Below are 22,071 nucleotides of genomic sequence, written 5' to 3'. Positions count from 1 at the left end.
CATCAGGGGATATATGCATTTATTTATACCTCCACTTTAAGGCAATATTGGTAGATATGTAAAAATCCACCACCACCACGTGACTTAAAAATAGCTGGAAAAGAAAAATAGTGGTAGGATCACATCATGGAGTGAGAACTTGGACAAATACAATGAAATACACATTCCAGAATTCTATACATTTGATACGGGCAAGTGATCCATCTGTGTGTGAAATGGAAGCTTTCAAGGAGCCAACTCCTTGAAAGGATAAACATAAGCAATTATGTAAATGTTGTTAATTAAAGGAAATCATGTTCCTTAACAGTCAAGATGGAGCCTGAACTGGACTTGCTCACAAGAACACAGGTATTCTGATGAGAAAATCATGCTTTCAAAGAAAAAAAAAAAAGACAAGAAAAGAGAAAAGAAAAGATAGGAAAAGAAAAGAAAACCACGCTCTCAACAACATCCTTGGCACAAGAGATGAGTTTCACTGCGCTGACCTAATGTCTTGCATCAGCGTGAGCCAATGGGAGATAAGAAAAATAATACAAGACAAAGAAACTTTATGGTATCCTCTGCAACATGGGACAAGTACATAGTTCTCTGGTTTGCGCTTAACTCTGGGCAGATTTGGGGACATGTAAAGAAACATCGGCATTACATATTTTTCACTCAATCTTCCATAAATTTTGATTTCGAGTTGATCAACAGATTGAGATAGTTTATGGGAGTGAATTAAAAATATTCCTGCTCGGCCATTACCTAGAACAAAACTCTCTTAGGCTGACAATTAAAAGAAGCCACATCCCTTAACCAACAGTTATGGTTATAACTATAACCAACAGTTACAGCGTCCGGATTTCTTTTGTTGGCACAGCCTGGATTTCTACAAAGCATGACCCAATCCTGGGGTGACTCTTCGACAGCCCTTGTTCTAAGAGAACTCTCCCGTGGATCTTAGAACCAGGTCCTCCAATGCACTGGAGGAATAGTTAACTACCCTGTACGTTTCACAGATCTCGGTACACTTTTCCGAAGCTGAGGTTCCACGGCTTTCTAATTCAGCCAGCTGTGTGGAATAACATCTGGGTGCTGCTTCAGCTTCGCTCTCTTACTTTCTCCCCCTTGCTCTCTGCCCTAGGAGGCTCCCTCCCACTCTGAATTCTACTTGGTTTTGGGGGCCCTGGTGGGAGATCAGAGGGATGAAGTGGGGAGGCAAGGATCTGCTCTCCTCTGGCTTCCTCCCTGTGGGAAGGCCCCTGGCTGGCCGTGCCCCTCAACACTAGGCCACAGCTGTTCTCGGGAAAACTGACATTCTTGTTCTGGGTTCTGGAAAGCACCCTCTCCTCGCCCGAGGCCTAGGAACGAGAACAGCTGTACTCTTTCTATTCCTGAGCTACTACACTGTTCCTTGTGAGCTCCTCACACTTTGCTTCCATCTTTGCAAATACTCCCTTTATTAAATATTTCTCGAAGTATCCTCATTTGAATGTGTCATCTCTCTCCTGCTGGGTCCCTGACAGACTGACGTATCCTGCTTTTGTAAGCCATGACTTCTTGTCTTTCCTCAAACACCATCAATTGTCATGGAGGTCTTTTTTTTTTTTTTTCTTTTTATTCCTGACATCAGTTTTGACATTTCACTATTCCAGCTGGAGAACTACCTTGGATTCTTCCTCAGACTAGAAGCCAACACAACACAAAAGGGCTCCTCTGTGGGTGTTCCTCCCACGGGACAGCCGACTTGTACCACCTCATCTCGGTGTTCATGGCCTTTACTTACAATGAAATCCTTTACCACAAAATACCATGTCTATAAATATTTGGAAAACTTAGCTGTACATTGAGGGGCTTTGATTCCCTCACCCCCCTCTGGTCTCTGGCCACTTGAGTTGGCCCTACAAACCACAGAGGGGGAACAGCCCACTGACAGGGCAGTAACCATCACAAATGAGCTGTGGTGTAAAATGTGCATTCAGGCCTGGGAAGGGCTCAGTAGGTCACACGACCGAGTGAAGGCTCAGCGGCGAGTTCTGATTCAGTTATTCTCCAAATAACACTCTGGGAATTTGGGCTATTAAACGCGATGCACTTCTCAATGGGACCATGGGAGAAGAGGAAGAAATACATCACCCTATAGAATACTTTGTAAAAAATGACTGTTTTGGCCTCTGTGTCTTATTGACAAGCACTGGGCTGGAAGGGAGAGGACAGAAGTTCAAGTCTTTATGTTACCACTGTCTCATTTCTGGATGACATTAACGGCTCATTTACTGAGCTGGTTTATCTATGAAGTAGGCATAATAAAACTGGCCCTGCTGCTCTCAGATGGCGATTGGGTGGACCAGATTTATTTGACATCTGTTCTCGGTAAGGCTGGCCAGTAGTGGAGAGGTAACACGGGCTGGTGGGGGGACACGGAAAAAACCCAATTTTTTTTTTCCCAAAAAGGAGACTAAGGCCTGAGTCCAAGTGCAAATTTAAAGAACTTTGAATGATATTTAATTATCGCCACCAAGCCACCAAACGCAGCACATCAAGTGATCAAATATAATTACAAAAATAAATGAACACAGAGTCAATGCCAAGTTTGGTGTTCTAGATTTGGTTCAGGGCAAAGCCAAATAACAGTGAATAAACAAGGGACGGCTGTCGTTTATGGAGTATCAACTTACCTTGGAGAAAAAGCGAATGTTTGGAACTGGGATACAGCCCATCCAAACAGCAAGACCCAGAGAGGGTGTAGTATGTGCTCAAAGAGCCTGATTCTTCTGCTTGCCCAAACATATCGTTACCCAACATCGAGCGAAAGAGTCGACAGATTATTTCTTTACCTGTTTTTCATTTTCAGCATTCACATGGGTTTAAGACCCAATGTACTAATTCCTCAGCTGTAAGTCCCAGACAGAAGAAGTCTGGTTTTAGAGGGTCTTGTGAAAAACCATATAAGGATTTAATGGGGTCACTTACAGGGAGAAAAGGGAGTTACTTCCCACAGTCTTGTCAGACAGAAAAAAAAGGCCAGTGTCACTAATTTAAAAAGAAAGAATGCACAGAGATGACCATAAGAAGCAGGTTGTGTGCAGTATGACTCTATTGTGTTTGAAGGTCATTTTTATTTTAGGGAGTACCAAATAACTCACCTCACAGGGCTAGAAGCTATAGCTCCACAAATATAAGGATCAGGTTATTTCTTCCTTTTTTTTTTTAAAGATTTTATGTATTTATTTGAGAGAGAGAGAGAGAGCAAGCGAGCACAGAGGAAGACTGAAAGGGAGAAGCAGACTCCCTGATGAGCAGAGAGCCCGATGGAGGGCTCGATCCCAGGACCCTGAGATCATGACCTGAGCCGAAGGCAGACACTTAACCGACTGAGCCACCCAGGTGCCCCTGGATCAGGTTATTTCTAAATACTGTTTCAAAAGCACATGTGCCAGAGCTCCCCCTTGTCCTCCCCACCTCTGCCTCCCACTGCCCTGCCCCCACCCCTGCGTGTGTCTGCAAGAGACCAGACGAGTAGCGTCGGTGTACTTCCTCCTCTTGGAAATTATTTCCATTTAGCACCCCTCACAGCTATTTCTTTACCCCACACCCAGAGAAAGTCAATATATTTGTATATTGATCAACCCACTTTTATATAATTTAGATGGTAGTGAGTTTACAAACGTTAATGGTTTCATGTTCACTTAGCATGTAGCTAGTTCAGGCTTTTGAATATAACCTATGATTATTAATATTATTTGTCAACCTGGCTAGGCTATGGCGCCCAGTTATTTGGTTGAACACCAGTCTAGATGTTGCTGGGATGGTATTTTTTTTAGATGTGATTAACACTGAAATCAGCAGACTTTGAGTAAGGCAGATTATCCTCCAGAATGTGGGTGGACCTTGTCTAGTCAGTTGAAGGCCTTAGGAGCAAGGTCTGAAGTTTCTCAAAAAAGAAGGAACTCTCCTCAAGCCTGCAACACAGAGACTCTGCCTGTTTCCAGCCCGCTATCCTGCAGAATTCAGACTCAAGACAGCAACAACTCTTGCTTGAGTTTCTAGCCGGCTGGCCTGTCCTATAGATTTCAGACTTGCCAGCCCCTAAACCTGGGTGAGCCAATTCCAATTTCTTAAAATCATTTCTCTCTCTCTCTCTCTCTCTCTCTCGATCAAAGATAGATGGATAGCTCCTATTGCTCCTATTGGTTCTGTTTCTCTGGAGAACCCTGACTAGTACATAACCAAATGACCCTTTTTTCACAGGACATTCTTGCAACCATGTCTTTTTTTTTTTTCTCATTAAACTTTTGTTTTAATGGGTCTCAAAATTCTGTGACAGATTTTTGGTCAAGTTGTTTCCATTAAAAAGTACTGATTTTAAAAACTAATAACTTAAAACTGACGCACACACACACACACACACACACACACACACACAAAACATGGTCCACAAAACATTCTCCTTTCCTTCTGAAGGTTTTACGATGCATTGTTATCATCAACCAGTCTTTTACTATTAAACTTAAATGGCCAATTGACACAAACAGTCCTGAGACCGTTCTTCCACCACGGATTAAGACTGGGGTGGCCGGTATTGGGGATAATATTCATTTAGCCTTCCAAGCTTTCTGGGCAGACTTGGTGACCTTGCCAGCTCCGGCTGCCTTCTTGTCCACTGCTTTGATGACACCCACAGCAACCGTCTGTCTCATGTCACGAACAGCAAAACGGCCCAGAGAAGGAGAGTCAGAGAAGCTCTCAACACACATAGGCTTGCCAGGAACCGTATCAACAATGGCAGCATCACCAGATTTCAAGAACTTGGGACCATCTTCCAGCTTTTTTCCAGATCGACAATCTGTTTTCTCCTTCAGCTCAGCAAACTTGCAAGCAACGTGAGCCGTGTGACGATCCAGCACAGGTGCATATCCAGCACTGATTTGGCCTGGATGGTTCAGGATAATCACCTGAGCCGTGAAGCCAGCTGCTTCCATTGGTGGGTCATTTTTGCTGTCACCAGCCACATTGCCACAACGAACATCTTTGACAGATACGTTCTTGACATTGAAGCCCACATTGTCCCCAGGAAGAGCCTCACTCAAAGCTTCATGGTGCATTTCAACAGACTTTACTTCAGTTGTAACACTGACTGGAGCAAAGGTGACCACCATCCCAGGTTTAAGAACACCAGTCCCGACTCGGCCCACAGGGACAGTACCAACACCACCAATTTTGTAGACGTCCTGGAGAGGCAGACGCAAGGGCTTGTCGGTTGGACGAGTTGGTGGCAGGATGCAATCCAGAGCTTCAGGCAGTGTGGTGCCACTGGCCTTCCCATCTTTACGGGTGACTTTCCATCCCTTGAACCAAGGCATGTTAGCACTTGGCTCCAGCATGTTGTCACCGTTCCAACCAGAAATTGGCACAAATGCTACTGTGTCGGGGTTATAGCCAGTTTTCTTAATGTAGGTGCTGACTTCCTTAACGATTTCCTCATATTTCTTCTGGCTGTAGGGTGGCTCGGTGGAATCCATCTTGTTAACACCAACAATTAGTTGTTTTACACCCAGTGTGTAAGCCAGAAGGGCAGGCTCACGGGTCTGCCCGTTCTTGGAGCTACCGGCTTCAAATTCACCGACACCAGCAGCAACAATCAGGACAGCACAGTCAGCCTGAGATGTGCCTGTAATCATGTTTTTGATAAAGTCTCTGTGTCCTGGGGCATCAATGATGGTCACGTAATACTTGCTGGTCTCGAATTTCCACAGGGAGATATCAATGGTGATACCACGTTCACGTTCAGCTCTCAGTTGATCCAAGACCCAGGCATACTTGAAGGAGCCCTTTCCCATCTTAGCAGCCTCCTTCTCAAATTTTTCGATAGTCCTTTTGTCGATCCCACCACATTTGTAGATCAGATGACCAGTAGTGGTAGACTTGCCCGAATCTACGTGTCCAATGACGACGATGTTGATGTGAGTCTTTTCCTTTCCCATTTTGGTTTAGGTTGAGCGGTGGTTTTCACGACACCTGTGTTCTGGCGGCAAACCCGTTGCGAAAAAAAAAAACCAACCGTGGTCTTTTTTAAAAGAAACCTATTTACTAGTTCTTCCCTATTTTAAGAACATTGTGTGTGGTGCAGATTACTGTGCCAATGTTCTCTGTGACCCCATCGGAAAGACTGGGCATATCCATCACTGTCTTGGGAGTTGGGGTGTGATCCTGAGCTGGCGGATCTATAGCTGGAGGATGACCAAGGTGTTGGCAAAGCCTCTGGGAAGAGGGAAGATGGATCCTAGGAACCAGAACCCAGCGCCGCTAATCTCAAGGGAGAGAGTTTCTCTCCCCACACTCAAAACGAGTTCTGTTAACAAGAGGAAGTCGGTGAAGTGCAAGGAGAAAAACCACCTTCTGAGGCCTCCTTGCATTTTGAAAATATGGCTTGCAGCTCTCAAACCAGTGTGGGAACTTGAGTGAGGAGGTGCAGCAGGGGGAGGGGAGGGCTCGAAGCCAATTTGTAGCTGGTATGTCATATTGCATATACTATCAGCCTACTTCTCTTTTTGAAGCCCAAACTTTATTTATTTATTTTTTTCAGGACAGTCTTGGTTCTGCCCTATGACCAAACCCTGTGTCAGGAGATGTTTCCAGGTTTTAGTCAGAAAAATAGGACTATCGTATATTGCTTCTGTGATTACCTTCCTGTGTGCATGGTTTCCTTCATCTCTCTCTGCCTAGACAGCTTGGCTGACCTCTTACCCTCTTCTTGGCCTTTCCAAATTATGACCGTCCCTTAACGCCCGTCTCGAATTACACCTCTGAGGGCCACATTACGCCCTTGGTGGGCCTTAGGCACTGTTAGTTTCCCGGGCTCTTTCCTTCATTAAAAAAAAAAAAAAAAATCCAAAACTTTATTTAACCTCTGTATTGGTAGGGAAAAAGTATAATCCACACAGGAGTAATATCATTTTTTTTTCTTTAGATGTTAAAAGAAATTCAAAGTTTCACGTGGGCCCTTTAAACTCCTGGGGGTCCTGGGCACTCTGCCTCCTGATGCGGGTGGGTGCTAAGCCACCCCGGTTCCTCCTCTGTAAACGTGCCCTACGCAGATGCCTCCCCTCTTAATTCACTAGCATGAACACACACTCTGGACATGGAAAAACTTAAATTCAAATCCCAGCTTTTTCTCTTTCCAACTAGAAACCAGACCAAGTGATTCAACCGTTCTATTTTTTTTAAAAGATTTTATTTATTTATTTGAGAGAGAGAGAGAGAGAGAGAGAGCACAAGCAGGGGGAAAGGGAGAGGCAGAGGGAGAGGGAGAAGCAGACTCCCCGCTGAGCAGGGAGCCCGATGCGGGGCTCGATCCCAGGACCCTGGAATCATGACCTGAGCTGAAGGCAGACACTTAACTGACTGAGCCACTCAGGTGCCCCTCAACCTTTCTAAACATCAGTGTCCTTCCTTGTGTAATTCCTGCCAGGGTAATATGAGGTAGTGCATACATAGGGCTCAGTACCCCGTCCGTGGCAAATGCTCATGATAGGTAGCTATTCATATTTCTACACACGTTGGTCATTAATTACTTTGATTTACATGTTACACTATTATCTACCTCTTTACCTGTGTTTAACTCCCTTCTTAAACTAGAGGGCTGGGAGGAAGTTTTAGACCAGTGGTTCTCAAACTTAAGCATGGACCAGGATCACCCGTGTTAGAGTACAGATGGCTGAACCCCATCTCGATTTCTTGATTCAGGAAGAGTGAGGAGTAGGGTCAGTAATTTGCATTTCTAGCAAGCACCCAGGTGATTCTGAGGCTGCTGGTTTTATTTAAAAAAAAAATTTTTTTTTTAAGTAATCTCTACTGCCAACGTGGGGCTTCAACTCCCAACCCCCAGATCAAGAGTCCCGTGTTCTACCGACTGAGTCAGCCAGGCGCCCCAAGGCTGCTGGTTTTAGGACCCCACTTAGAGAATCACTGTTTCCCACAACTCCGTACCCTCTCAAAATCTAGCACAGAGGGACCCTTTCAAATACAGTCAAGAGTAAATTATTTATGCAAAAGGTAATACAAATACCGGCGGGGAAAATCTGCCCCCTCCCCTAATTGTGAGAAAATTGTCATTACTGCAGGGGCTGAGCAGAAATATATGAGCAAAGAAATCTTCCGGAAAGAAAGGGGACTAGTGGTACAATTGAACAGTCTCATCTGTCGAATTACAGGGGCATGTGCAAAAATGCAGACAAGAAGCCAAACAATGGCTCAGCCAACTCGAGGCTGCCTAAGTTCTGAGCTCAATCCATAACAATGTCAGAGGGGTTGCTGGGATCCATCTGCTACTCTCTTTCTGATAACGGATCTGGGGTCTCTCTGGAAGGAAATAGCTTGACAGGAAGAAAGACAGATTAGGCCAACTGAAAAGGTCTGGATTTAGGAAGCTGCCCTTGAATCTGAGCTTTTAACTCTTTACGGCATTTTACTAACCCTTGATATACCCCTGCTGTTCCTTCTTGTTTTCTCATTCTTTTCCTGGAGAAAACGCAATTTGCGAAGACCAAAGCTCCCACGGACACATTCTGTTTGCACGCAAGTGAAGCTCGCACAAATGGGAGCTTGAGGAAGGCCTGAAGTCCTCCAGCCCAAGCCACCAATTTTATGGAGGGAGAAATGTAAGCCTAGGGTTAATCCTCAAATACGTGGCCAGTAAGGGCAGAGCCAGGCTGGAATCCAGAGTCTTTGACTCATAGTGAGTATGTGGTATGCACAGCCCTTCATACTCCTGAAATGAGTAGGAAAAAGAGATCTTTCTTTCCACTACATTTTAAAGAGGAAACATGATCTTCTTCTTGTCACAATTTGCCCTTTTGTCCCTGGGAGCAAGAGGGCTCCATCAGGACAAATGAAGAGAAACGAACAACCCTTCATTGGTGTCAACAGGGCCTGGGAAGCTCGAGGGCAGAGATGACATCCTGTTCCATGATATTCTGCCATATATCCACTGGCTACCCAGAAACTCCATACAGAGCAGACTCTCTGACACCACGTGGGGAATGACTGAATGAATCCCTAGTTTGATGGTTGTTTGCCAATTTTTTAGCCAGTTGAGGAGTGAAAGTTTCCCGCGAAGATTTTGAGCCTGCTGTGGAGTCTCCTCAGTTAGCCCTCCTCGTAAGTGAGGTATGACATAAAACCAGATTTGCCCTTTGTGTGAGATAGGCTGTGTGTGTGTCTGCTGGAAAAGCATTGACTCTGGAGATGAAAACCTTCGAATTCCAGAGTGTTCACTCTGGTTACTTAATTCAAGGCACCCCCACCAGCATGTGGAACGTAAAAGTAATAATGCCTACCACCTCAGCGTTGTTGTAAGTATTAAATGAGATGATGTGAGCAAACTGTGTGGCGATCTATGAAAAAATGTTAGTACCCTCCCTTCTCTGTTTCCAGCTGCCTGTTTAAGAGTAAATACAGGGATTGAGTAGGTGGAGTAAATGTAAGTATCGGAAGGGTAAGTACAGACTCTGGATGGAAACTGAAGGGTTTTTGTTTTTGTTTTTTGGCTGAAAATACACACAAATCATCATTATCTTTATGGTTATCTGGCAGCTGTTTTTACAGCTGGTATGCTTGGCCATACATAGAAGCAAAGCTCCCATCAGCATCTAGTTATTCTTCATATTCCACAATCCCTCACCATTTCCCAGATTCTAACACAATATTTTTCAGGAATAAATAAATAAATAAATCTAGCTTTTGCGCTTACCCGTTTGGCCTCGGTCTCCTTGTTCTGGGCTCCAGAAACTCTGTCTCCTCCTCCATTTCCGTTTCAAGGATCCTGTTTTTCTGAGAAGGCTGGGGTGGCAGCATTTCCCATTCACTGTCATGGGTGACAGCCTGTCGCAGAACTGCATCTGGGCCAGCCCTGCCTCGGCTCTTGCTCTTCCGGGGTTGGCTGCCCAGAACAGGGGCCTCTTCTAGTGCTAAAGATTCCACAGGCTTCATTCCTCCTCGAACCTGCATTTGGGGACCCTGGCCCAAGCCACAAGCGGAGGTCAGCTCTACCACCTTGCCAGACCATCCAGGCCCCAAGTTCCTAGCTTCCAGTGACTGATCACCGACCTCCCCATGGCCCAAGACCATCCAGCTCTGGTCTTGCCCAGGGCTCTCAAGAGATAATCTCTTATCACCTTTGGGAGACATTCTCTCTACAGGATGATCTTCTCTTTCATTTAAGGAGGCAAGCTGACAGGAATCTGGGAAGCCTGCTAGCTGAGTTCCTGGCAGCCCTGTTCCTTCAGAACCTGTGTGAAACGCTCCTAATTCACACATGTTTTCTCTGGCTTCCCTAGCCCCGGAAGTTGGGGGTGAATTTTCTTCATGGTTTACAAGTATGTAATCCATGTGTAGTGCATGATGATCTTCATTCTTCTCCATGTACGCTTCTTCCCTGTATTCTTGTGTTAGCTGCTCAGGCTCTTTGATAGGAATTACATTTTCTTCTTCCAACTCTGATATTCCCTTGCTGATACCTAGAAGTGGAAGACGAAGGCAAGAAGGGCCGAAAAAGGCTGAATTAACACGTTATGTGATTTGTGATCTTTGCAAATGATCCATCTAAGGAGAGGTAGTTTAAGAATTTTTTTTTTTTTTTTTTTTATTTATTTATTTATTTATTTATTTATTTATTTATTTATTTGGTAGAGCTGTTGTATTTTCTCCGGCACCCTCAAAGAGAGGTATTAACGAGCAGCATTTACGGCTGTAATGCAGGACTTGGTTAAGCATGCACTGCAAATGCAGTTAGTTCCTCTTTTTTACCCACAACCGTAGGAACAAATATGTTAATTGCATGAAAGCAGCAGTTTCTGGGAGTGGGGGTGGGGTGGGGTGGGGTGGGGGTGGGAGGGGTGGAGGAACCGGTTGTTTCTTACCATTTGGTGGTCCGACGTCTCCACCTGCTGGTGAATCCGAGTTATCTGTTTCTACTTCCCAGTCAACGTTTGATGGAGACAGCTCAAGGTTGGAGTCGGCTCCCTCTGGCAAAGAAACCGACTCAGGATCTTCGTGAATATGCAGCACAACCAGCTGTCCGGGCTGGCTATTTTGGGTTCCTTCGTGCTTTTCCTTGCTTCTTTTATCAGGAAGGGCAGAAAGCAGTATCTCGGCTCCTTCGCTCCCCAGAGACTCATCCTCTGGAGACCCAGCCTCCTCCGTTGTTTTGACACCAGGAGTAGGTTCTGTGAGATAGGACAAATCAAAGGGGGGTGTGTAAGGTGCCAGAGATCGCTTCAGAGCATCTTCTTCCAAGGGAGGGTCACCACCATAGAGAAAATGTTCAGGTTCTTTCATCAAATCTTCATCGATATTTTGGCCCATGACATCATATTCAAAATCTCCCCACGAGGCTTCGGATGAGCAGATGTCTTGCTTCCCTGCATCCCCATCAACTGGCGTTTCGGGATTGCCCTCTGATAATGTCAATTTACTCATGTCATCTATCGTTCCCGTGGATGTGTTAAGACCTGAGGCATCACTGAAACTGTGGTCAAAAGCAGCTTCACTTACATCCAGACAAGTGTCGGAGGCCAACAAGGCGTCAGGACCAGGGGCAGAATTCTCACTAGCAAAAGCCTGCTCGTGGTCCAGCAAGGCTCCTACATCTGTCTGACTTTCCAGGGAAAAGCCCTCTGACATCAGTGAGCTGTTGCTGTCCATAGTTGGCTCTTGGAGAGTTACAAAAATACCAGTTCCCATGTTTTCAGTCATTGGGATTGTTCCGTCCACAAGCTGCAGAATTGGTACTGCATCTGGGCAAACTCCTTTCTCGGATGCTTTGAAACCTGTGTTATTTCCACCACTGATTTCAGAAGGTTCAGGGGAACCTTTGTGAGAGGCAGGCTGAGATGAGCCACTTGTGTTCACTTGATCACTGATGGGAGGCGGTGGAATCATGTCTTCAGAAGATAGTTCTGAATTGTATGGGACAAATTCCCGCCCAGGCTCCAGATTGGGTTCTTCATCCATCTTCGGCTCAGTGAGATATAACTCACCAGCTTCCCCTTCAGGTCCCACTCCAGCCCTGATGTGCAGCTCAGTCTCTTGCTTTACTTCGTAATCATGACATATATCAGGGCTGTTGGAAGCCTGAGAATTGCTATCATGGTCACAGTGAGTCAGTATATCTGGATTCTCACCATCTGCTTTCAAATTGAACGGCTGCTTAGCATCCATCCATAAGTCAGGCGAAGCTGAGGCCAGTTGCCCACCCTCTTGGAAGTTGCCATGTAAAATATCTGGAACAAATGTGCCCTGGGGGCCCTCACTAGGGGGAGAGACATCCCGTTCAGAGCTTGACTTCTTTATCAACTGGGTGGGAGAATTGACAGTGGGGAAATCTGAGGCAATGGTTGAATTCGTTATTTCACCGGGATATGATTTTCCTTCTTCCCACCAATTTGTTTCTTGACACTCAACCGTCGAGACGTTAGATATCACCGATCCATTTTCATCTGTGTGAGTAAATGTTGGGTCTGGCTGATCCCAGATAGACAGCATTGTGTTCTGACACTGCTGCTCTTGGGTAGGTGTTTCTGAAGTCAGTTCTTGACCAGCAGAAGACATGAAGCTTTGCTCTCTGGAATCCTTTTCTTTAATTTGGTCCAATATTACCAGCTGGCTAAGCTGATCAGCTTCGGGGTCTGGCTGCCTTGGTTGAATGTTCCAAAGTTGCTCATGGGAGTTCTCATTACTATCCAGGAAGGGGGACTGATGTTCCTCAGTGAAAGGATTGGTACATTGCGTTTCCATGGGTTCGGTATCACCCTGAATGGGTACTCCCCAAGGACTCACGTTTTGGTACACTGAAGAACTTATCTCTAACCCACTACTTGAGCTAGGCAATTCCCTTTCAAATGCACTCTCACTTGGTCGTCCTCCTTGTAGAGAGGTATTCCACCACTCAGTGCTCTCGGCTGAGAAGCCAAGCATTTCCAATTTAGAATAATTCTCATTCTTCGATTCACTTTGAGGGGAGATTTGCCATAGGGTATCTCCTGTCTTCACTGTTTCTGGAGATCTCATCTCCTTATTCACCGCTGTGATCTGTAGTTCAGTCTCCTTTAGTGGTGAGAAATTCCAGTGATCGGGACTGTTTTGTTGATTGTCACAGAATGGGGTTGACTTATTCTCTGTTGGTTCTGAACTGCCTCCATAGGCAGAAAATTCATGATTGGGATCAGCTGTGGCCAAGAACTTATTAGGTTCATTCAGTGAATCCCAAGCCCCGGGTTCACTCTGAGCAGCTTGGCAAGTGCCCAGATGGATCTCTTTCTCCACTGACTCTTCATCACCTATGCTGTCGTCGTCAGAACCTGAGCTTGTTGCAATGAACCTGGCATCCTCTGGCTGCACAGTTTTAGAAATGTCATGGTTGTTTTTCTCCTGACGGCTAACCACTAGATTTCTTTCTTGATAGGCATCAGAATATTCTGAATATTTGCCTGTTTCAGGGCTGGATAAAGAGGAAAAGGAATCGCCATCTATGGAGTCACTCCAAATCTCTAAAAATTTCGGAACCTTGTGATCTAAGCTCTTTTCCAACCTGTCCATTCTGGTTTTCTCCAGGTCCTTCATTTCAGCAATTACTTCTACTTGGCTGTCAGTAGTAATTAGTGCAGATTCTTGGTGATTCTGTTGGCTCCAATCATCTTGATGCTGCTTCTGATGCCCTATATTGGGTCCCTGGTCCCAGGAAGGCAATGCAGCTGAAGAATCGTTTAGGCCAGGACTTGATGCACTGGAATGTGTATACTCACTAGAAACACTATCTCTGCGATAATTTCCTGATGGATTAGCTCCTGGAGGGTTGTCTTCAGTACTCTCGACTTCAAGATTCTTAGTTATCTCAGAACTTGGTAAATTGACCTGCACGTCACTGTCTATAGAGGCATCCCAAATGTCAAGGCTTTGGGGACATTCATGGGGTGGCTCTTGGTTCACTCTCTCTGGCTCCAGAACATTACATTTTTCAGTTTTCTCAAGATCCATTTCAGGTAAAGATACAGTTTTTGTTAAATTCAGCCCACCTGAAATTTCAGTGGTTTCACCTGAATTTCTGTGATACATGAGGTGCTTTTCGCAGGTCTCTTGGGCCTGTGGGTCGTTTGTGGACACCTCTGTGTGCCCATCACAGGGCTCTGGATTGTAGGACCCCCTCTCATGCTCTAAAACCTCCTGGGGTTCCTCAGTCTGAGGACTAGAAGTGAGTGAAAGACAGCTGATTTTGCCCGATTCATCGCAGATTTCTTGATGTTGAGATGCCACTGGGGAGGAGCGTTCCCTGTCACTTGGCCCCTTTCCAGAAATCCCCGAGGCTCTGTCCAGCATCTCCTCTTCATTGAGGTGCTCCCTAGCAACAGCTCCACGGGCTTCCTCCTCACCTTCGCTTTGTCCATAGCTAGGACCTTTCCATGGATCTGAGTGTGCAAAATGCCCTGGATTCTCAAGGGTGGTTGCCCAGGACACTGCATCACTTGGCAGGGTTCCTCTACTCGTGTTCTGCTTCTCGGGATCAAGAGCTCCTGACTCGTTGGCTCCAGAAGCTTCTAGCACCTCTGGGATATAACCGTCCTTACTTTTTTCTGATGAGTTGGGAGTTTCAGGAGGTGATTTGTTTTGTTCAGAATCTGTAACGTATGATGGGCCTGGTAACATTAATGAAGACATGTCATTATCTCTCACGACGGAATCCCAAATATTATTCTCGATTCGCTGCCCACTTTCTTCATTCAGGCTGTGATATTCGTTGGCAGGAGGGTCCTTGCTGTGCTCCGAAGAGGCAGGAAGGTCCCAGTCTACCTGATTTGCTTCCTGATACTCCACACCCCATGGTTCCAGCTGTCTCACGGAAAATCGGGTCTCAGGTTCGGGACCTTCAGCCATGTATCCTTGCGCTTGACCTTCGCTGGAGATCGCCACACCGGCGCTGCAGTCATCCCAGTCCAAATCGTTATCCATATCGGAGATGGTCGCAGTGGACTGTGTGTCCTCCAGAATCACCCTGTTCCACAAGTCAAGGCTGTCGGGGACCGCCTGGCGGGAGTTGGTGCTGCTGTGTAGAAGCGTGAGCTGACGGTTGGTTTCATTGTACAGCTGCATCATGCTGGGGTCGTCGTAACTGGACAGACTGCTTTCCCCGAGGTCATCCTCCAGGGAGATGTTCTTATCATCGAGGGGCTCCGTCTCGAGGAAATCTTTATCGGGGCTATGAGTGACATTTATTTGAGAACTATTATCTGCATCAGGGGAACCCCACATTTCTAGGTTCCCGGGACCTGAGCTAATTCGATTCCTGGGTGGCTGCTCTGGGGACCGAGGAGGCATTTCAGTCTCCCCCATGGCAGAGTTAGCATCTTTTGACTCCAAGCCTCCCTCTTGAGCAAATGGTTTGTTTTCTGTTTCTTTTTCATCTCCGGCAAATGTTGGTGAAATGTAAGAGTCAGATGTGGAGTAGTTGGTATCTAAGGGGGAAGGCACCGAATCTTCCCCCATGTTGGATGCGCTGTAATCGGAACATTTATATAAGAAGGAATCTTCCCAAGGTGCCAGGACATCTGACCCTCCTTTCTTGATACCCTCCTCAAAAAGGTTCCAGGAATCGACCTTTTCATACACCTTCCCCCTAACTTTTGGATCTACTAAACCATTCTGATTTTCCTGGGTTGGCTTAGAACTATTCCACGTGTGATCCAGATCAGAGCCGGGATTCCCAGGTATCAGGATATCATCCCTGGGGGCGTGGTTCTTCTTGCCCCAGATTTCTTCATTATTTGCCTCACTGGGTGAATTGTCTTCTGAAGGAAAAGAAAACCCACTTTTTGCCATGGCCCACTCGCTCGGGTCCCTCACAGAAGGTGTCTCACCACTGGTTGGGTGCAGATTCCAGGTATTTGCCAGAGCTTTGGTGCCATCTTCTTTACCAAAGGCACTCCAGGCTGGGAATGACACCACAGCAGCTGGGTCACCATCTTCTGTGGGATTTCCCCACGGCTCCGGCATCGCTGTGGGAGAGCGATCAGAACGCCACAAGGCGGCAAAGTCTTCTATCAGGTGATTTGTTCCCTGAGGAGAAGCATTTGGCAAATTCGATTTCTCCGGGGGCACATTCTGAAACTGCAAAGTATCCTCATTCCGGTCTTGAATATTATTGCTGCCAAGCCCAGGCCGACCGAATTCAGAGTCCCAGGGACTTGACTTTGGGAATTCGAGACTCTTTGGTTGAAATATAGAATCTGAGGCTCTCCTGTCCGCTGGGCTTGGCTTATGATCTTTCCACGACTCAGGGCTCTGGAAGACAGACTCCTGCTTACTGGAACTCCATGCATCTGCAATATTTTTAGAGTCGATCTCCAACCCCCCCCACCAGCTGCTGCACCTTGCACGGGTCTGAGGTGGCCCGATGTGACCTGTGTCTGTTGCTTTTTGGGTCACATTTTCTGGATAGAGTACAGCGGGTTCTTCGGTAGATGGTGAGCTTTCTCCAAAGCTATTCATAGGTGTTGGTGGGACCCTCTTTCCAATATTTTTTAGTCTTTCTGGTGAAGGAGATTTATCTCGCACAAAACCTGTCAGGCTCAAATTTCTTTCAGAGTGATCCTGGGGACTTTCTTGTCTCTGACCAAACTCCTCATCAAATTCCACAAGGTTATCTTTGCCAGCCCCTGACAAAAGCGAACTGGATGAATAATTAGACATGTCCATTCCTATCCCACTGATTTCTTTAGGCCCTGTGGGGGGTTGTCCTTCCGATGAATCACTATTGGGGAAGAAGTCGTCTGCGGGAGAGTAGTCTGCAGAATGGGAAGACGGTTGGGACTGCCCAGAAGCCATGGGCGCTTGGTCAAAGTTGAAGAGATCAAAGGATTCACTGTGTTCCCCGGACTGGGCACGCTCCTCTGTTATTGCTCCTTCGGGGATAGGACTATAGGAGTCAAACCCTGGGAGCAGGCTATGGTGAGGCCCCGCACCTTCTCCCACTGGGCTGTCATCACTGAGGAAAACCGAGCTCTCCTTGGATGAACGGCTGCTCCTAATGGTGGCCAAGCCGCTGTCCGGGCTGACGAGGTCTACGTTCCCATCCACCTGAGCCTGGTTAGAATCACTCAGATCTGGAGGGTTTTCTATGAAATTCACAGAGCTGGGTTGTGGCTCTATGTCAGAACCATACAACTCCATAATCCCGGAAGATCCCTGGGACAGTGGGGCGCTGCCTGCCACAGCTTCTGTTGAGGACGTTCGGCTGTTGGAGGCCATCTCTGGACACCTCCTGTTGATGACTTCCTTGACAAGAAGAACCACCTGATCACAGGTCACCAAAGGGTTCTCCTGCTGGTACACCAGGATCTCATCGCAGCCACATTCAAAGGGCTCCAGCTCTAGGCAAGGGTTCTGGCATTCTTCCAATTCACAGCAAATCTGTCAGGGAGGCACAGGGGTTCATGTGAGCACTGAGGCACTCTGCTCTTTGCAGTTTGGCTTTCTTAATTTGTCTTAATATAAAATTAATCTGTGTGCATCAGTCTACAAAGAAGATCTCAAACAATGGAAGACCGAGTAATGTAAGACACGGAAAGTCCCACTTAACATACCACCACCTCTTTCTACAGTCCCTTCGAACTGGCTTTTCTTTTAACTCAAAATCCAGCAGCTCAATGCTGTTTGCTCCTGAAAGTTACAGGTGAAGAGATTTAAAGCATTTTAATCCTTTCCTTGGCGTAATATAATATCATCTTCCAACAGGAGTGAAACTCAAGTTTGCAAAAAGCAGAGATAATGCAGGTTGCTGAGAAGAACTGGCGGGGCTGGGTGGGGGGTGAGTGTGGGCATGAGGGGAAACGGGGCGGGAGGAGGCACCCAGGACCTGCCTTTACCTCCAAAAGCCTCCTAAGGCAAAGGAGAAAATAGGAAAGAGAAAGCTACCAGGGGTGGAGCTTTCCAACAGCACACGAGCCCCCACTGTCTCTTGCTGCCCCCCAGAAGCATCGACATGGAGCTCAGAATAGACAAAGCTGCCCTCGGAGGTCAAGAGAATGTGTGACAGCCGGTGTGAGGCCAGAACCGGGCCACAGCTCTATGATTTTTAGGAAATGTCAGGGATATTTTGCCTACTGGGCTTTCAAAATGGCCCCACAGGATTAGTGGAGGTGACAGCAACAACACTGAAAATAACTCTGAGCTCACATTAATAGTAATAATAATAATTAACATTTATTGTTTCTGTATGCGAGGCACAGTTCTAAGGGTTTTATGTGCGGTATCTCCTTTAATCCTCACAATAATTCTGTACAAGGTAGGGATTCTTTATCCCCGTTCTGCCAATGATGACACCGAGACACAGCAAGGTCAGATACCTTGACCAACGCCATGCAGGTGACATGTGATGGAGCCACGCTGTGAATTCTGCAGAAGCTGGCCCTTAATTAACTGAGGTCACATGGACACAGAGGGTTTCCTCTAGGGTAGTGTTGACCTTGTGTTGCTCAAGATTCAGAGGAACTGTCTCTCAGGTGGGGCGGGGGGCATGGGGAAGAGGAGAGGTATGCAGAGCGGGCTCCAGGGCTTCTAATCCCTTCACCTGCTCTTCCACTTTTGTCTGTTTAAGATTAACCAATTTTTAAAGCTGCTTTGCTACTAAAAGCGATTTGAAAAACCACCATATTGGAAGCTTAGGAGATGTAAGTCGGTCCCTAGGAAACCAGTGACCAGACATAGAATTCAGCTTGGAAATCCAGTGCAGAGCAAAAGCATTGAAAAAGCCACAGACTGGTGATGCAATGCACAGGTGTGTGAGGGTCCGAAGGGAGGGTACAAAACACATCTGCAGCAGGGGCAGGGGCTCTTTCCTCTTTCACACTTGGACTTGAGAATGCACAGAGGAGTCCATGAGTACCTACAGTCATATGCAGTACAGCCAAGATGGATCTCCTGGGGGACAGCAAGTGAGGATGTAGAATGAGAAAGGAGTCTCCTGAGACTTTGCCTGTAGCCACCTGCAGATAGACAGGTGTCTAATCCATTAGTGAGGGAAGACAGTGATGAAACTGTTCTGTGTTCATGTCGTCCATATTATAATGAATCATGTAGGTTCTCCTATTAGCTGTTAAATATACCTGGTTTGGTACAGCTGGTGCCCTATTTTGATTAATTGTGTCTACTTCTTATATTATTTCTAAAACGTTGGGTTAAAAAATTCAGTTATCAAGCAAGAGGAGCTAATTACCCAGTCAGAGTTATAGTACTTGGAGACAAGCCAATTTTGATCAAAGCATTAGATTACCAGTTACTAAACACTGGGCACCAAATAGGTATTTAGACAGGGACTAAATTTTTTTTTAGGTATAACCAAGTAGCAGTCCTCAAAGAAAATATCACCCCCAGGAGACCTTGCCTTTCTTTGGGTGAAAAAGATACATTCTTTCCCTCTATGGATTCGGTCTAGAAGACTAATAGATATGGGAATCTTTTAAAAGGCCCCATGTGGTCATCAGGATGGAAGGCACAGCACATAGAATATAGTCAATGATATTACTGTAGTATGATGACAGGTGGTAGGTAGCTACATTGTGGGCACAGCATAATATACCGAGTTGCTGAATCACTATATTCTATACCTGAAACTAATGGAACATTGAGTGTCAACTATACTTCAATACAAAATTAATTTAAAAATAAAATAAAAGGCCTTGTGTATGTGTGGGGGTTGGTGGTGAAGGGAGTCAAAAGGTTCAAGTTTCCAGTTACAAAATAAATAAGTCCTGGGAATGTAATGTTACAGGATGGCGACTATAGTTAATAATACTGTATTATATATTTGAGAGTCGCTAAGAGAGTAGATCTTAAAAGTCCTTTTTGTCTGTAACTATGCATGGTGATGGATGTTAACTACATTTACAGTGGTGATCACTTCACAATATGCACAAATATCAAGTCATTATGTTGTACCCCAGTAACTAATATAATGTTATATTCAATTACACCTCAATTTTTTAAAAAGGACCAATATTTATCTCACTGCCAATTCTAATTAGGTGATTTTTGGATGGCATAGCCTCAAAACTGAAAACTAAAACTCTGAGGTAAATATTTGAATATAGTTATATTTATTTATATAATATATATTAAATAATATATATTGTAATTTATATAAGTATATTTTAATGTTTTATTATTAATAAAAACTAAATAATATATTATAATTTATATAAATTTATATAAATAAAACATATTTAAATATAAATATGTACATACACAAATGGCCCAATGTGCAAAATACCCCCAACATTTCTTAAAACTCACACTCTAGGACCTTATCTCTTGGGTCCGTTTCCTTGAGCCACCCATCCGTTCCCATGTCCCACCGCGTGTTGTGACAGCCAGCAGGTTAGGAAGCAGTCAAATGGGCCGGACGGAAGGAGGTCTTTACCTGACTGCACAGCTCGAGGTTCTGGGAGTACACAGCAATCTGCCGTCTGGGTTGCTCTTCCTCCAGCAGGTAGCTGGCCAGGAGGATGAGAACATCAAAACCGAACTTGTCTGCAAATGCTTTCAAGTCACTGCTGATATTGCTGTGAAACATACAGTCCTGAAACAACAACAGGCCAGTTGATATTAATGCCAGACTCCCTCGCCACAGATTTGTCCCGCGTTGTGATGTGTCGTGACAGCTATTTATTATCAGAGGCAAGTGAGAGAAACACACAAGTTCACAAACTTTCATGCTATGGCTTAAAATGTCCTTTGCTTGTTTGTTTACCTAACCCAAGGAAGAAAGGAGTCTTGGCCATTATTTTTTATTTTTTAGAGAGAGAGAGAGAAAGTGAGTGTGCATGAGCTGGAGGGGAAGAGGGGGAGGAGCAGGGGAGGGTGTACAGAGGGAGAGGGAGAGAAGAGAATCCCAAGCAGACTCCCGGCTACACGCAGAGCCCCCATGGGGCTCCATCTCACCCTAAGATCCTGACCTAACTGAAACCAAGAGTCAGAGGCTTAACTGACTGAGCCACTCAGGTGCCCCAGAAGTCTTGGCCATTATTAAGATAGTTTAGACAAGGACTAAATGTCTTAAGAGTTCTTTCCTAAAATATTTATTTGAATGTTGACTTTGTAAAGAATACTTTTCCTTTTACTATTCACAGGATTAGGAATAGCTCCTGACTATTATAACAACCTATCGCTAGAAAAATAGGAGGAAGTTATTGTTCTTTTTTTAATAATTGTTTTCCAATGATTATTATAAAGTCAAAAAGAATCCTTAAGGATGAATCTAGCTAAGTTAACTATATGCTTTTTATTCTGGTGTAGGAGACCGAGAGATCTATGGAAGGGCTATGATATCAGATCTTCTTGCTCTATGTGCTAGCTAAGAAAGAATGAATCATTGTGGAAAAGGAGCCCACTGCCACAAACCTGTGGCTCACATCATCTTCAAATATGTCCTGGCCTTTTTCAGTTTTGTTAACAGCAATGAGAACCACTTTGTTGGCATAGTTATCTCTCTTTTTTAAAGAAATGAACTGAAGACCATACATTAGCTCCTAGCATAATGTCTGGCATATACTAGTTGCTCAAAAATGTTTTTGTTTTAAAGATTTTATTTATTTACTTGAGAGAGAGAGAGCAAGCGAGAGAGAGAGAGAGAGAGGGCATGAATCAGGGGTGGGGGAGGGAGAGGGAGAAGCAGACTCCCAGCTAAGCAGGGAGCCCAAGATGGGGCTCGATCCCAGGGCTCCGGGATCATGATGTAAGCTGAAGGCAGACGCTTAACTGACTGAGCCACCCAGGTGCCCCTCAAAAAATGTTTTTGAATGACTGGAGAGATAGACACACAAAATCAGCCTTTGCTACATAATCTCCTATCACAGTATACACACACACACACACACACATATGATCATCATAGACAATCCACCGACAGTTGAAATCACCACAATGTGCACTCAAGAGATACAAAGAATTCTATTAATTTTTGTTCAGAGAGGCATCAGAACTGTGTGTGCCACTGGTAAAGTATTAAAGCGATACAGAAATATGTACCATAGGAAGAGGCGG

General features: G+C 45.3%; 1 protein-coding gene across 9 annotated transcripts in view; it reads right to left on the bottom strand.

The window, feature by feature from the left end:
- Positions 1 to 22,071, bottom strand: part of PRUNE2 (prune homolog 2 with BCH domain) — a 254,412-nt gene that overhangs the window by 66,786 nt on the left and 165,555 nt on the right. For all 9 annotated transcript variants that reach the window (XM_027614380.2, XM_027614384.2, XM_027614387.2 and 6 more), the window contains 3 exons: positions 20,450 to 20,608; positions 10,902 to 17,442; positions 9,734 to 10,499 (listed from right to left, as the gene is read on the bottom strand). In XM_027614380.2, coding sequence (XP_027470181.2) covers positions 9,734 to 10,499; positions 10,902 to 17,442; positions 20,450 to 20,608 — 7,466 coding nt within the window. The remainder of the gene's footprint in view (positions 1 to 9,733; positions 10,500 to 10,901; positions 17,443 to 20,449; positions 20,609 to 22,071) is intronic.

This window comes from Zalophus californianus, chromosome 13, assembly GCF_009762305.2.
Source record: "Zalophus californianus isolate mZalCal1 chromosome 13, mZalCal1.pri.v2, whole genome shotgun sequence".
Classification (NCBI taxonomy): Eukaryota; Metazoa; Chordata; class Mammalia; order Carnivora; family Otariidae; genus Zalophus; species Zalophus californianus.
Note: the sequence above shows the minus strand (reverse complement) of the source record. Positions and strands in the feature narration are given on the sequence as shown.